The sequence below is a fragment of the Delphinus delphis genome, chromosome 12 (assembly GCF_949987515.2).
Source record: "Delphinus delphis chromosome 12, mDelDel1.2, whole genome shotgun sequence".
Taxonomy (NCBI): Eukaryota; Metazoa; Chordata; class Mammalia; order Artiodactyla; family Delphinidae; genus Delphinus; species Delphinus delphis.
This window is the reverse complement of record NC_082694.2, coordinates 3,215,248-3,230,636: the sequence shown is the minus strand read 5'-3', so window position 1 is coordinate 3,230,636 and position 15,389 is coordinate 3,215,248. Positions and strand designations below refer to the sequence as shown.

General features: G+C 54.4%; 1 protein-coding gene across 2 annotated transcripts in view; it reads right to left on the bottom strand.

The window, feature by feature from the left end:
* UXS1 (UDP-glucuronate decarboxylase 1) overlaps positions 1-15,389 on the bottom strand; it is a 73,997-nt gene that overhangs the window by 10,539 nt on the left and 48,069 nt on the right. For both annotated transcript variants that reach the window (XM_060027202.1, XM_060027203.1), the window contains exons 7-9: positions 10,579-10,683; positions 7,801-7,860; positions 4,893-5,014 (exon numbers count right to left, since the gene is read on the bottom strand). In XM_060027202.1, coding sequence (XP_059883185.1) covers positions 4,893-5,014; positions 7,801-7,860; positions 10,579-10,683 — 287 coding nt within the window. The remainder of the gene's footprint in view (positions 1-4,892; positions 5,015-7,800; positions 7,861-10,578; positions 10,684-15,389) is intronic.

The window sequence follows — 15,389 nt, the reverse complement described above, 5'->3', positions numbered from 1 at the left end:
AATCAGCGGACTCTTACAGCAATCCATCACCCATCAGGCAACAGACGCGCATCTCCGGGTGTCAGAGGGCTGGTGGGGTGGGCTGTGAGCCCCAGGGCTCAGTGGCCAGGCCGTGCCGTCGGTCTCTCCTCACCGGGAGAGCGGGAGCGGGCGGGGCTCACGTACAAGTCAGCCTCAGCACAGGCCCGGTGATGACAGCTTAGCTGCTGCCGGGGTCCTGCTAGTCGGTACAGTTCTTTCCTGACTCTACGTACCGGAGCCGGGGCAGGCTGGGAACCTGAGGGACCCGTAGCTGATGGGGCTGATTTAGCACAGAATTTCTCCACTGTAAGTACGGCGAGTGGACGGCCATGGGCTGCGGCATCCCTAGGGCCCCAGCAGGCCTCCCAGTGGCTGGAGCTGCCAGCCGCCTCCGCCCCCAGCGGCCTCATCTAGGCCTCCACGTGTGCCAGCGTGCAGTGGCTGGCAGGTGTGGACCCAGCGCAGTTAGCTTTCAGAAACTGGAGCTGCCACATTTCTGCCAAGCCCCAGCAATGCACCATCAAGCCTTCCCAAGGGCATTCAGACTCCTAGGCCTACGATGTGAGCTGTAATTCCAGGTCCGGGCATAAACCAACCCTGCTCTCTACTGAACTGACCAGGGAGCATTTCAGCGACGGGGGGTGGGGCAGGGACGAGCAGAGATGCTGCTCTCACTAGAAAACAGCTCTCACTAGAAAACAGCTCCCAAGTGTCCGCCTGCATTTACTTGTCAAGATGAGAAAATCCAAAGTGGGTGAAGGTGGCTTTATTCCAAGAGAGGAAAAGCTCAGCACATTCACAGCGGTCAGGCCACGTGCCAGCAGGGCGCTTGGGGGGCTGTGCTTTGCTCCCTCCCCCGCCCCCAGGAACGCTGGGCTCTGCACACGTGAACTGCAGCACAGAGGGACCTGGCTGTGTGACCTGTCCGCCTGGGTCCGGGGCCTCAGGGGACGGGCAGCTCCTCCCGACTATCAGGTGCGCTGACGCGTGCTTCCCAGGAGCCCCAGCTCTCAAACTCGTTCACACCCTCTCCGCTGTGCCAGGCCTGCCCTGAGGGAGGCGCCCAGGACACGTTCGCCTGCAGGGAGCAGGACACACAGGGCGGGAAGCCCCCAGAGACGGCAGGCCCCCAGGAGAAGGACATGCCATCCCTAAAGGAAGGGGGTCACGCAGCCCCGAAGGCTGAACCACACGATTCCCCCCGGCCTCTCATAAACATACCTTCGTGGGGTCCGCTCCCCGCCTGGGGATGAGACCGAGGCCATTACAACAGGCAGAGCTCAGCTGCTGAGTAAGATGCCCGAAGGTGCGGGAAGTGTCCGTTCACGCTGGGTGGCGGCAGAGGGAGGCCACACAGGTTTGGGGACGGGGGATGCCTGCCTGGTAACTGCCCTCAACGGTCCCGCCAGACCCTTAACATTCAGACCAGAGTGGTCACTAGGCCCAGGCCACGCCCAGGCTCAGCGCACGGCCAGCGGGGAGGGGGCACCAGAAACAGGCCTGCACTGGGGGTTCCAGGCCATGGGCTTGATCAGCCCCTTGGGGTGAACCCCGCTCACTGGACATTTGACGTCCTTCAGCCAGTTGCTGAACACTTTGTTAACTAAGGTATAATACGCATCCCAGGCATTTAATTTTAAGCATTCTGATGCCAGAAAATAAAACAAAACCACACCCTCAAGGCCCTGGACTAGACGGTTTCTGAGTTTCCTGTCTTTCTGCTCTGCGGTCTGTGTTTTTAGGAACGGCGGCCTGGTTCGCAGACCCAGCCCCGTGGGGGAGGCTCAGACGCAGGCGGGGCCGTGAGCTCCGAAGTGCACAAGCGCCGCCCGCAGCCTTCTGGACAAGTCTGCACGTTTACAAAACCACCACGTCCAAGGGCACGGACCAGCCCAATGTAACTTCTTCTCTGACAAGTTCAAAGTGTTCCTGAAAGATGCGATGCCCTTTGATCCCGACTGCCAGCTCAATCCACCCCCTGGAAGAAGAGTCCAGGGAGCCCCTCTTTATGTAAGAAACGTGCCCTGCAATGTACCTGCGATAGATTTTCCTGGGAAATCAAATTCTATTTTGAATACATTTTAGGATATTTAATTCACTACAACAAACCCAGAAGAGAATCCTTTAAAATCTTTTATAAAATGTGTCTTCATCCCTGGATTTATCTTGTTTATATTCTCTATCCTTATATATTAGATTTATTCAGAGAAAGATATATCCACATACCATCTACGGTCTTTTCAATAAAATGATGATTTATACTTAAGAGGGGACATGCCTTTATATATTAAAAAAAATTAAATTAACTAAAAATACACCAAAGGCATTCTATTCCACCTGGTTCATCATTTTACTGGCCATTATTTTTTCATTTGCCTCCAGATAGCAAAAACTAACACCCAAAGTTTTGAAGCAGGAGAGCTGGAATACTGAATATCAGTTGCTTTGCTGTTTGAACTCCAAAGATGGTCTGATCTGCCCCAGACCGGGCTGTGCCCACAGGGGCCAGCCCAGCGTGGCAGGAGGGGCTCTGACTCACCCCTGCCGCAGCTAATATAAAATCCCAAGTGAAATAACTGCTCTATTTTTCCCTTCCGTTTATCTCTGAATGGGACCGTGGGTGGTAATATTTTTTCCTTCTTGCTTATCTGTGTTTTCTTATTTTCTATCCTGGCAAAGCAACCTGCAGTACGAGAATCCCGACACCCCTCAACTGTGTGGTGTCTGCCCTGTGGACAGAGAGAGAAGATGCCCATGGCTCCCTCCCCTCAGCACGGCTCGGACAAACGAGGGACAGCAAGCACAGGTACACTGTGTAGACCCAGCCGCAGTCACAGTCTCGGACCACAGCTCTCCCTGGAAGGGAGCACAGCACGTGTAACATGAATAACGAGGCATGCGAGCTTTGAAGCTCACGCTGGGCCTTCTTCAAGGCCACTCAGAACCAGGCGAGACCACAGGGACCTCCACCCAGGCCCAGGCGCCCAGCCCTGCTGTCCTGCATCAGCCCACTGGCCTTGCAGCCACCAGAACCAGAGAGGACGCCGCCAGCCACAGGGCCAGAGGCACGGTCACTCCTGGACCTAAGGGCCAGCCAGCAGGAGTGCATGAGGGACTGTGGGGAGAGCAGGACCCACACCTGCCTCCAAGGCCACAGGGGCAGGCCTTCCACGGTGCATTTCCAGATGCCCGACGGGATTCGTGGGGCAGGTGTGCTGAGCAGAACCCACAGGTTACACAGTGCTGCTGGCCTAGACCCGAGCTTCTCAAAAGGTGCTGAGCCTGTATCCGAAAGCAACCCTCGGACGTGACACTGTGACAGGGAGCAGTCTGTGCACTGTCCCCCGTGAGAAGCCCACTGTCACCCTAACCACCAGGTGACTTTTGCACACAGGTGACATCATCTGCTGGGGTCCCTGGCGGGAAGCCCAGGCAGACGGCCCCCGCAGCAGAGGCCTTCAGCAGGCGACACCCTCCCGACGGCCACAGCCGGCCAGCCGCACACAGGGCTCCTAGAGGATACATTATGGGGAGCACCATCTATGCGTGCCTCTCCCAGACCTGTGTGAGCAGAAATGCCAACGCTGACATTCCCCAGGTGTGGAGGGAGCTGTGATCCTGCGCTCACGAGCTGGACGGCACTTACGGATCCCGGGTCAGCACATGCGCAGTGGAACCCACACCCTGGGTCCTGGCATCCAGTCAGTGCTCAATAAATGTTGGCCACACTGTTACTAAACACCATAGTTATCATGAGCTCATACCTTAGGTAATATGAATACTTACAACATTATTAAGTTATACTGCTCATCACTTAGTAAGAACTGAAAGTTCAATAAAAAATGTCCTACTTGCCCGCCAGCTTTAACTACACAAAAACTCACTAAGAAATACACCCACAGACTGAGAGCAGACAGCCGAGAACCCTACTGATTTCTGTCCCCTCACACACTCGAGTTAGTTTTCTTAGGCACCAACATACACAGAGGCTGTTCTGTGTACCTGGGAGACCATCTCATTCAACTTTTAGGTCAAGATATTCCCGGCTCCAAAATGATATAGTTTGTCTTTTCTAGAACTGATTAAAATAAATGGATACTACAAGCCAACTGCCCAAAGTGGCTTAGAAAACAACCAGTTCTGCTCCTGGCCGAGAGCTAAGGCAGAGAAACCTAAACACCAATACCTACCTCAGCACAGGGTTATTCTGTGGTCGTCATACTGGTATTTCATTAAAAACGTAAGAGAAAAAAGTCTCTGCCAGCTGCCCTCCAAAAAACAAACAAGGCGCTCAGTGCCCCCAGCCCAGCCATGAGCTCTCAGCACTGAGTGCCCAGGCAGGGTCCCCCATCACACAGAACCCGTGGCCAGCTGACCTCCGAGCTGGCCGGCAGGAGGAACCCTCGGCCTGAGAGGGCTGCTCCAGGATATGGACGCTTGCTCATCTCTGAGTCCCAGAGTGTGGCCACCACGCCTCTGTCAGCAGCCTGTCGTGGAACCACCGCCGTCCACGGTTATTCACTTACACATCCCTCCAAGGGCGTGTCTGTGAGGGTCCCAGAGCCGGGCAAGCACAGTGGATGGCCTGGCTGGGCCCCATCTGGACGTCTGACTGGCCCCTGCACAGCCCTCAGGCAGGCAGGACAGGGCCCTGTGACCGATGATGGGTCACGTCTCCGGAGCAGACAGTGGGGAGCTCTCGGCTGTCGGCTCCACCTGCCCCAGCGTGGGGGTGAGCGAATCTGTAACCTGGAGAGATCCACAGGCAGGCGCCAAACGGGGGCAACGCCCACCCCCGGGCAGGGCCGGTCACGGCGCTTCATTCCAGCACAGGCCTGTCTACACCGCCAGCCCCACAGCGGGTTGCATACCTGCTTCATGTAGGCATAGCACATGGTCTCGGCGACGCGCTTGCCTTCGTCGTAGCAGGCTCGGGGTCCTATGGGATTCACGTGGCCCCAGTAATCCTCGGTTTGAGGGTGGACTTCAGGGTCTGCCGGGGGGTTGGGGGGGGAACAAGAAGGAAGTGCTGTCAGAGTCTCCCTTTGTTCACGTTCATACACTTTACGAACAGTGGATACTGATGGTGCAAAAGGGAGCTTGGGAAAGACCAAGGTGAACATCTCACCTGGAGAGATACCTATCAGAGGAGCACCTTCAGCGCCCCTCGGTCCACCTCTAGTCTAGCAGGACACGCTATTCTGACCGCTCGTATCAGTGATGACAGTTTTTACAGGAAAAAAAATTAATTAAAAGAGCAAAGTCTCTCGATTTTAAGTCTCCCCGCTCCTGTAAACTGTTCTTAACTTTTAGATTACTATACAGACTAAATTAAACATCTATGTGAAAAGACATACGGTCCAATTTCACGTTTATAAAATATAGAATTTTATAAAGCATGGATTTATTGAAAACATTTTAAGAGCCTCTCTCTGGAACAGAATGGCTTTCACCTATGCTGTCACCAGAACCACCTGACAGCCTCAGTGACACACCTGAGGACCTGGTCGGCCCTGGTCCTCTAAGCAGGAGAATGCAATGCAAAGAGCTCTTTCCCCAGCACGCACTGTATACGTCCCAATGCCTGCTTTTTTGGTGTGTAAATCAGTCACACTTTAAGATGTACCAGAGGAATGGACTATCTAAAGACACCTAGTCACAGATTATTATTTTTAAAAATATTATCTTGACTTTTTTTTTGGCTGCGTTGGGTCTTCGTTGCTGTGCGTGGGCTTTCTCTAGTTGCGGCGAGCGGGGGCTACTCTTCCTTGCAGTGCACGGGCTTCTCATTGCAGTGGCTTCTCTTGTTGCAGAGCACGGGCTCTAGGCACACGGGCTTCAGTAGTTGTGGCACGTGAGCTCAGTAGTTGTGGCTCATGGGCTCTAGAGCACAGGCTCAGTAGTTGTGGCTCACGGGCTTAGTTGCTCTGCAGAGTGTGGGATCTTCCCGGACCAGGGCTGGAACCCCCGTCCCCTGCATTGGCAGGCAGATTCCTAACCACTGCACCACCAGGGAAGTTCCTAGTTGCAAATTCTTTTTTTTTTTTTTTTTTTAACACAAGTGCATTTTTGGAATCAATTAATACCTGATTTATCCGGTACAGCAGGAATTTTACACAACTATGCTATAAAATGCATAAATCTTTGCCAAGAAACCTGGATAAGGTTCACCAGCCCCAAGTTACAATTCCTTTCTGCTTATGTCAGAGCTGAAGCTCGTGGGCATGACGGGACGTGAGCCGGGACAGGACAGGACCCAGACTTCTGCAGCTGCCGCTGTGCTTAAAGTTCCCTGAGAAGCAGAACAGCTCAGAGACAAATAGGCCCCGAGAGAAGAAAACCAGTGACGGGACTTCATGTGGATGTGCTGGTGACGCGAGACATCTTCAGGGATTTCTGCCAAGGGCTGGGCAAGCTGGACTCCCAGAGGGAGACCCTGAACGTGGCAAAGGACCAGAAAGAGAAGGGTGGGCACTCCGGGCGGACAAGCCCGAGGTTCACGACACACAAAACCACCTTGCTACGACAGAAGCGAGGGTGCAGAGGGACACCTCGTCTGGACCCTGTGTCCCCTGTTCAGCATCGGGGAGGCCGGCAGACCAGGCACGGAACCCACAGGAGGTGGGTGCCTGCAGACCGGGGCTGGCGGGGCCTCCGTGAGTTACCCCGACGTCACAAGCCCTGAAGACCGCGAGCTGCCGTCAGAGATGCAATGCTGAGTTGGGGGGGGGGGCGGGGGAAAGATGTCAGGGGCCTGGATGGGTGCCGCCAGCGCTCTGAGGCGGCGACAAGGACGCAGCCCCGACAGCGTCGGCACCGATGCTGCTGGGACATGTGACAATGGGCCGCCCAGTGCCACTCGGGGACCCGCTGGGCCTCTGCAGAGGCTGGAAGCAGGGAGCAGGGAGACGGGGAATAAAGGTCCCCCTGCGTGCCCCACTCCCAGAGCCGAGGGGGAGCAGGTGGGAGGGGGTGGTGGGTGCTCTGCCTTCCCACGGGGGTGGCAAAGAGCAGAACTGCATCAGTAGAACTGCTGCCTCTATAGGTTTTTTCCAGCTGGTTCCCTTATTATTATTTTTTATTTTTATTTTTTAAAAGGCATCTCTTCCCACATTGCCTTCTCACTTCCTTTCCGCGACAGTAACGCAAGGAGAAAATCGCATCGCAGTAGCATCTGGCTTCTGCCGCGTCAACTAAGCATTTCTCCAGAACCCTGCGCCCAGCAGGCGGGGCTGAGCTGGAAGCCCCATGAGTGGACACGTGGTCCTCAGCCCTCTCCGGACGCTCACTTCCTCAAGGCCTGTGGAGGGCAAAGCAGGCGCCTGCGTTTTCTGGCTCCACCTACTTAAGACTCTTCCAGAACCCATCCTCCTACGGGTGAGGCAACCGGCACACGTCTCCCCAGCGAGCAGGCTCTGAAGCCGACCCCTGAGCTCCCGGCGGGGTTGGGGGACCCTGCTCTCACTGGAGCAAATGCTCCAGCTAAACTGGCAGAGTCCCCAAGGATCTGACTTCTGGGGCACCTGTGGAGCAGACACTTTTGTGGATTGGTAAGTGGCGGGTGCTCTCGGGCAAAGTGACACGACACCGTCCTCAGGGGGTGGTCCTTCAGCAGGAGAGAAAGGCTCGCCCCAGCCGGAGGAGGGAGCCCCTTGCTGCCATCTGCTGGAGAGCAAGAGCCAGCCGGGCCTTCCTGGAAATGGAGTCCAGACTCACTGGTCCCTTCTGCGCCCGAGATGGGATGCAACCGTCCAGGGCGCCGGAGCGACACCCACTCACCTCCGTACACCTCCGAGGTGGAGGCCAGGAGCAGACGGGCTCCGACTCGCTTTGCCAGCCCTGCAGAGAGACAGGACACCGTCACCTTCGTCACCTTCGGGGAACAGGGAAAACACGTGTGCACACGCTCATTTCTGTAGCCACTTTAAGCATTTTTTAGCGTTAACTGTATCTGATCACCCGTGCACCTTCAGTTACCCACTCTTATTGCATCTACTTTGGAACCAAAATTAAAATAGTAAGGAAAGCACGAACGAACCTCCAGAAGCACAGTATTTAGCTGGACACTTGTAACTATAAGCAGGGCCAAATGCAGAGTCTGGGTTTATTCTAAGTCATGACTTGAGGAGTTTCATAAAGATTCCTTCGCCCGAACGTACCACCCAGTATTTCGTCAGGTAACTCCACCCCACCCCCGCAGGGAGAAGGCAAGGCCCCTCGAACCTTAGCGCCCCCCTCACTGTCCCCCTCAATGGCCGGCCTCCTGCCCCCACTCCCCACACGCCCCAGGCATCTCCAACTGCCCCCGAGCCCATCTCCTGTCCGGGCACCTCCGCCCCGCACCCTCCCTCCTTCCTTTGAAGTCCAGCTTCCAGAGCATCTTTTCCAGAGCAACTGGCCACATCCTCGTCCTGCTCTGAACCGTTCCCGGGTTCACACCCCTCCATGCAGAACAGACTAGAGCATCGTCACCTGCAGTGCTCAGGTAAGTCCTCCAGATGCTCTCACAGTCCCAACACAGCAGGCCCTGCCCCAGGGAAACCCACTGCCTGCACTCAACCCCCTGCTTCCCAAACAACTCCCCCACGGAGCCTCTGTGCACAGACGCCACAGGGCCGGCCGTGCCACTCGCCGGGCACTGCTCAGGGCAGAGGGCCAACTCGGGCTGTCAGGTGCACCGGAGGGAGAGCTCAGGGCGCACGCCAGCTGTGGGCATCCCGGGGGTGTCGGGGGGCGAGACAGAAGGGTCCCAGCGTGAGTGCATAGGAGCATCTGGCGGGGAGCCCTGAGGATGCACAGCAAGAACAGAGAAGAGTGCTGGTGAAGGTGCAGACGCCACGACGAGCTCGAGGACAACGGCAAAGGGGCTGCAGCTGAAGTGGAATCTGCAGGCTCACGGCACTGCAGGCCCATCTCCCGTGTTCCCACCCCACAGGCGCCGGCCAGACGGACCCCGCCAGACCCACTGCTACACAGAGACAGTGGGAGTCCCGAAGGATCCGGAGATCTTTTTTTTTTTTTTTAATTAAACTTCCAATGTGAGAAAAGCGTAGATTCAAATGCAGTTGTTACAAGTAATCCAGACAGATGCCCTTCGCCCGGTTTCCCAACGGTAACAATGCGTAAGAGCAGCACATCATCACAGCCAGGATACTGACAGGGATACAGTCACAGAACACCCCTCACCACGAGGCCCCCTCCTGCGGCGAGGCCGGTGTTTGCACTGAAACTGGACAAGGTTTCACCAAGACGCAGCCATGCTCAGGGCCGGCAGGGGGTGACGCCGCAGAGGGAGGGCCCCCCAGGCTCAGAGGACCCGCTCCAAGTGCGGAAGAGCTAGTGACACTGCACCCAGCTCAGAAAACCGAGTCCCACTGGGTCTCCTTCCAGCCTGGCCATTGTCCCCCTGCAGCCTTTGTCCACGTCGCCCCTGGAAGACCCTTCCCCACACCCCCTTCAGTCCTCCAGGCCGCCTTCACTCGTGCTTCCAGCCCCAGCCCGAGCCTCCACCCTGGAGCTCTAAGGGCACTTCAGGGCGCCTGCTCTGGGAACCTGTCCGTCCCCCATGGTCGCCAAGCCCCTGAGTGTAATCCTCATCTGAGCGCCCCCAGTGGACGGGACGGGTGGGAGGCAAGTCGTCTTTCTAAAGAACTCCGTGCACACGAGGCTGTTCCCGCACTGTGGCTGGCTCTGTGGAGGAGGGACTGGGCGGCTGGAGAGGGGGGGCAGGCGCTTGCAGTGCCAAGAACGGGGCATCTCCACCAGGCGCACCTGTGAGCACAATCGGGCTCTGTCCGTCCGCAGGCCGCCGCCGCCTCTGGATCAGAGGAATCACCCTTCCCTTCCTGCACAGCCCGCTGCCCCGAGGGCTTAGTGTAAGAGACGGAGCTCGCATCCCACCGCCCTTCACGTCTGTCTCCCAGCTTCGCTCCAACTAAAACGCAGCGGAACCTGTCGTAAATGTTCCTTATTAAATCCACTTTTTACTTGATATTTAAACAAGTGGTTCCTCTCTTCCACTTTGCACTTAACCCAAACCCCTGGTTTTCTAAACCTGTGGGAACTGAAGCCCACGTGTACACGGCCCAGACTCTGGGCCTCAGGCCAGCTGTCTGTGGACTTGCACGTGCGGCACCTGGGACGGTGCTCACGCCCTCACCTCCCACTTCCAGGGCGAGTCCTGCGGTCAGTCCAGAGCCAAGAGCTCAGTCTCCACCACCCCATGAGGGGCGCTCTCCCCATCCCCCCGGGGGCAGCACCCGAACTGCGTGGGCTCAGTCCACCCGCCCCGTCTCGGATCAGAGCCGCCGAGGCTCACATGCCACGAGTCCCGGGAAGCGCAGGAGGGGAGGGCGGCCGCTCGGGGCCAGGGGATGTCACTACCGCCCCCATGACAAGTTCCGATGGCAAAGCAAGTCACACCGAGGGCCCGGACGGAGACGGGGGGTGGGGGGCGCCGGCCGAAGACCAAGCTCAAACTGGAACACAACAGTCAGTGACCGATGCTGGACCGAGACACCCCGACAGCAGATGCAAGATGAGGGGGCCACAACTCACCCAGCATGTTGAGCGTCCCGATGGTGTTGGTCTTCAGCGTCTTGATGGGGTTGTACATGTAGCTGGGCGGCGAGGCTGGAGACGCCAGGTGGTAGATCTGGTCCACTGTGGGGGCAAAACCACAGCTGTTACGTCCACGGAAAACACTGACCGACTGAACTCCTAAGAATCAGACCGTGTAACACAGGTGTTCCTTCTTCTTACAAACTAGTTTATGTGTACGATGGGAAGAACTTTAAACAAAAATAGAAAGTCTCATTAATCTGGAACAGAAACGTGCCGGCCCCTGACGTGGCCTGTTCTCCTCTAATCAGAAACGGTCTGATTACCAAGCTGATTGCTTTCTGAGACGATCTGTCCCAGATAAAGCACTCAAATCAGAAGGCAGACTGATTCTTCAGACAGAGTTAAGCATGAATATTTAATAAACAACATTTAAAATTTATAAAACAAAGCTAACACGAAGTGCACAAAAGTCTGGGAGAAGAGGGCCTTTTGCTCTGTTTTTATTTGTCCTGCTATTATAAACAACAGACCCAGAGGTGACAGTCAGAGGGTGGTTTTTAAGGCCACGAATGGTGAAATGTTTGGATTCTGCACGACTCCCCTGGTGCACACGTAACCGCTCTAATGTCATCGCCTGCGACCCTCACTCCCCAGGGTCAGGCGACCCCTGCCCCACAGCAGAGGCCGGCACAGCCGTGTCCCCTGGGGGAGCCGTCCCTGCAGACACAGTGTCTGTGATGCCACCCACTGCGCTACAGTCAAGGAAAACCACCCCCGCTGAGGCCAGCCGGGGGACGGGGTCCGAGACACCACTGCCAGTGGGACCCTCCCTCCCACACGGCTCGGCCCCGACATGAGCGCCTGCAGGGACCCTGCCCCTCCACCCTTTGTCCCCCTTGCCCCCGCATCCTCTTCCCAGCCAGGACCACTGCTGTCCTTTGAGGTCAGGGCACCTCAGGAGCCAGGTTTCAGAGATGATGGGTGGAACAGGCAAACTTGGAAAAAAAAAAAAAAAAGTCCCCATGATGAATTCTGCAGAGACCAGCCCCCGACCAAACACTGCCCAACCTCCCCACATCACACACCCTTGGCCCCCTGAAAGTCTTCTGTCACCCCCGGGGTGGCGTGGGCATCACTGCAGTACCATCCAGGACCCGGGGCTGTTTCCCGACACATCCACCCCAGGGTGAGCAGCGGACGATGCTTTCTCATCCTCAGACTAGGAGAGGCTAGTATTCCAGGCAGGGGGCTTGGTCTCCACTCAACTCACCCCAACGATCACGGTCTTTCAAGCCTTAGGGTGTCTGGGGGACAGAGGACACGTGAGCCACCAGGACCTGGATGGTTCTGTGCACACGGCATCTTTGGGAAGGGGTTCTAGGTGAAGACAGACTCATGGTATAACCTGGTAACTACAGTTTTTCCTACACCAGGACCATACACCACAGGAGGCAAGAATACATGTGCAAGGCTGCAGGTCCCGTCTTCTGGGTGTTTACTGACGTGGCTTCTTGCTTTGCTAAGAGCTTTCCAGCAAACTCCTGATGGGATTTTTATTTTTTTAAGTCTTTTTATTTTAAAAACAATACTCTGCAACATCATCTCCAACAAAATCTCAACAGCCTTTTTTTTGCAGAAACAGAAAAAAATTCATCCTAAAATTCATATGGAATCTCAAGAGTCTAAATAATCAAAACAATTTTGAAAAAAAAAGTTGGACTCCCATTTCCTGATTTCAAAACATAGTACAAAGCTACAGTAACAAAACAGTGTGTTACTGGCATCAAGACATAAAGACCAATGGAACAGAATAGACAGCCCACAAACAAACCCTTCTGTGTATGATCACACAATCTCTGACAAGGGTGCTGAACCCACTCAATGGAGAAAGGACAGTCTCTAGCAAATGATGTTAGGAAAACTAGATATCCACATGCAAAAGAATAAGACTGGACCCTTAACTTACACCACACACAAAAATCAACTCAAAATGGATTAAGTACCTAAGTATAAGACCTAAAGTAATAAAACTCCTAGAAGAAAACATAGTGGGAAAGCTGCATGACACTGAATTTGGCAAAGATTTCTTGGATGTGACACCAAAAGCAAAGGCAACAAACGCAAAAACAGACAAATGAGACTACATCAAACTTAACTTTTCTGCCAAGATCAAAGGGCACAATCAACAAAGCAAAAAGGCAACCTATAGAATGGGAGAAAATACTTGCAAATCACACATGTGATAAGCTAATATCCAGAATATATGAAGAACTCCTACAAATGAACAAAAAATAAATAACAAATTTAAAAATGGCAAAGCACTAAACATACAGTTCTCCAAAGATGATATACAAATGGCCAACAAGCGTATGAAAAAATGCTCAATGTCACTTATCAGAAACATGCAAATCAAAACCACAATGGGTATTACCTCACACCCATCAGATGACTACTTCAAAAAAACAAAACAGGAACAGAACGTAACAAACGTTGTTGTCAAGGATGTGGAGAAGTTGGAACCCTTGTATGCTGCCGGTGGGAATGTAAGTGCTGCAGCCACTGTGGAAGACAGTATGACATTTCCTCAAAATGTTAAAAATAGAATTAATATATGATAAGACATTTCGCTTCTGGGTATACAGCCAAAGGAATTAAAAAGCAGAGTCTCAAAGAGATATTTGCACACGCATGTTCACGACAGCATCATTCACGACAGCCAAGACATGGAAGCCGCCCAAGTGTTCACAGGCAGATGGACCAATAAACAACATGAGGTAAATCCAAACAGTGGAATATTATCGTCTTAAAGTGGAAGAAAATTCTGACACGTTACAAGACAGATGAACTTTAAGGACATTACTCCAAGTGAAATAAGCCGGTCACGAGACAAATGCTCTAGGACTCTATTAGGCACACGAGGTCCCTAGAGCCGTCAGGTTCACAGACAGCGAGTACCGACAGTTCGCCGGGGCTGGGGGATGGGCTTACTGTTTGGTGGGTACAGGGTTTCAGTTCTGCAGGATGAAAAAGTTCTGGGGCTCTAGTTCACAACAACGTACTTCACACTGCTGGTTAGTGCACTTAAACATGGTGACGAAGGTAAAAACAGAAAAAGAGGCTTAGGAGCGGTGAAAGCAAACGCAGAAAGGGGATCAGTGCCTTTACCAAAGCGGAGGTGGAGATGAGTAGTTCTGGTGTGTGCATTTGTTCCCCCACTTTCTACCCCCGACCCTGCCAGCCGGTAGAGGATTCTCCTCAGTCCTCACTCTGCAATCAAAGCCCCCCAGGGAAGCTTCTGAATGAAAGGTGCCCGGACCCCTGGCATCCTGCTGCAGACGCTCCAGGCGGGGAGACCCTGGACCTTTACTTACATGTGTATTATTTATGTATTTTGTAAAACCACGTTTTAAAACTACTGGGTTGATTTAAAAACGGAACCCATGCTGTTCAAAGAATAATCCTTTTTCAAGAAACTAAAAAAACACAAAACCTTTTAAAATGGTTTACAGTCTGTCCATATGGGAATTCATTGAAGGGGTTGATCTAATTAAGAGGAAAATCCTGTGACTGCTTTCTGACCCCCAGAAGTTTTTCGGAGCTGACACACAGATTTAAAAAAAAACCAAACAAACAGAAGTTCTATGCAAATTGTAAATTAACAAGATAGTTCTCACAGAATCCCGTCAACCTCAGCTGACAGCTCTGTAGGTAAGGGGCTGGATCAGTTCCCACCCACCTGCTAAAAGGCCCAGGGGCTGCAGGGCGTCCCAGCAGCCAGGGACACCTCGTCACTCCCCACCACTGCCGAGCAAGTGGGGCTGCGCTGGGCTCCAGATGGGCCTGCAGAGCGAGGGCCACGGCGTGGAGCCTGCCCAGCACCCCCCCCCCACCCCGTTCACAGACCCCCAGCAGGGCTGCAGACGGCGTCAGTCAAGGCGTGTGGGCTGTGACCTCCTGGCACAAAGGATTCACCACTGGTTTCACACTTGAGGCGACAACACATACAGTGGGAAAAAAAAGGAAACGGCATCAAAGACAGAGGAAGAAGGGCAACTTCAGAGAGCGCAGTTCAAACACGAGCAACCTCGCGTGCACCCTCACCCCCGCCAGCGCGATCCGGGTCAGGACCTCACGCGGTCGCCGCTCGCGGCCCAGACCTCGGGGTCCCAATCCCTCCTCCTGACTCAGCGAGGGCTCCACACGCGTCCTTCCTCACGCTTTATCCGCACACGGCCCCGCTCTCTGCAGGACGGCAGCCTAGAGCACGTGCAAATGTAGACTCCCGGGCAGACCCAGGAAACCTGCAACTGGAAACAGCCCCTGCACGGCAAGGCTGACGTGAGAGCAGTGCTCAGTGGGGTCAGCCAGTGTCGAGGGGGGCTGCACACTGGGGGCTTATTTCAGCCGAAGGCCGTTCCATCTGGTGTGTCGTGTTTTCCATCATTTGACAGCTTAGCCCAGCGGCTGTCCCCACCCACCGCAGCTGGAAGGACCAAGACACTCCCTGTAAGACCATTCCTTACATTGATTTAAGCAGCGCCTCTTTCCTACAAGGCTGTCCTGCCTACAACAGTAAGGACAGCAGCTCCAGTGCCCGTCCCAGGAGGACACAGCGCCAGTCCCTGACAGAGTCTTCTGGAAGGAATTACGACGAGGAGAGAGGGGCAACTTCAGAACAAGCGTAGACGATCAGCCACAAGAGGTGCTCGGAAACTACGAAGAAACTTAACAGAGCAGCAGGTGAGCCCTCCAGCCCAGGAGAAGAGCCCTCAGAGCCTGCCAGCTGCAAGCACGAACTGCACCAA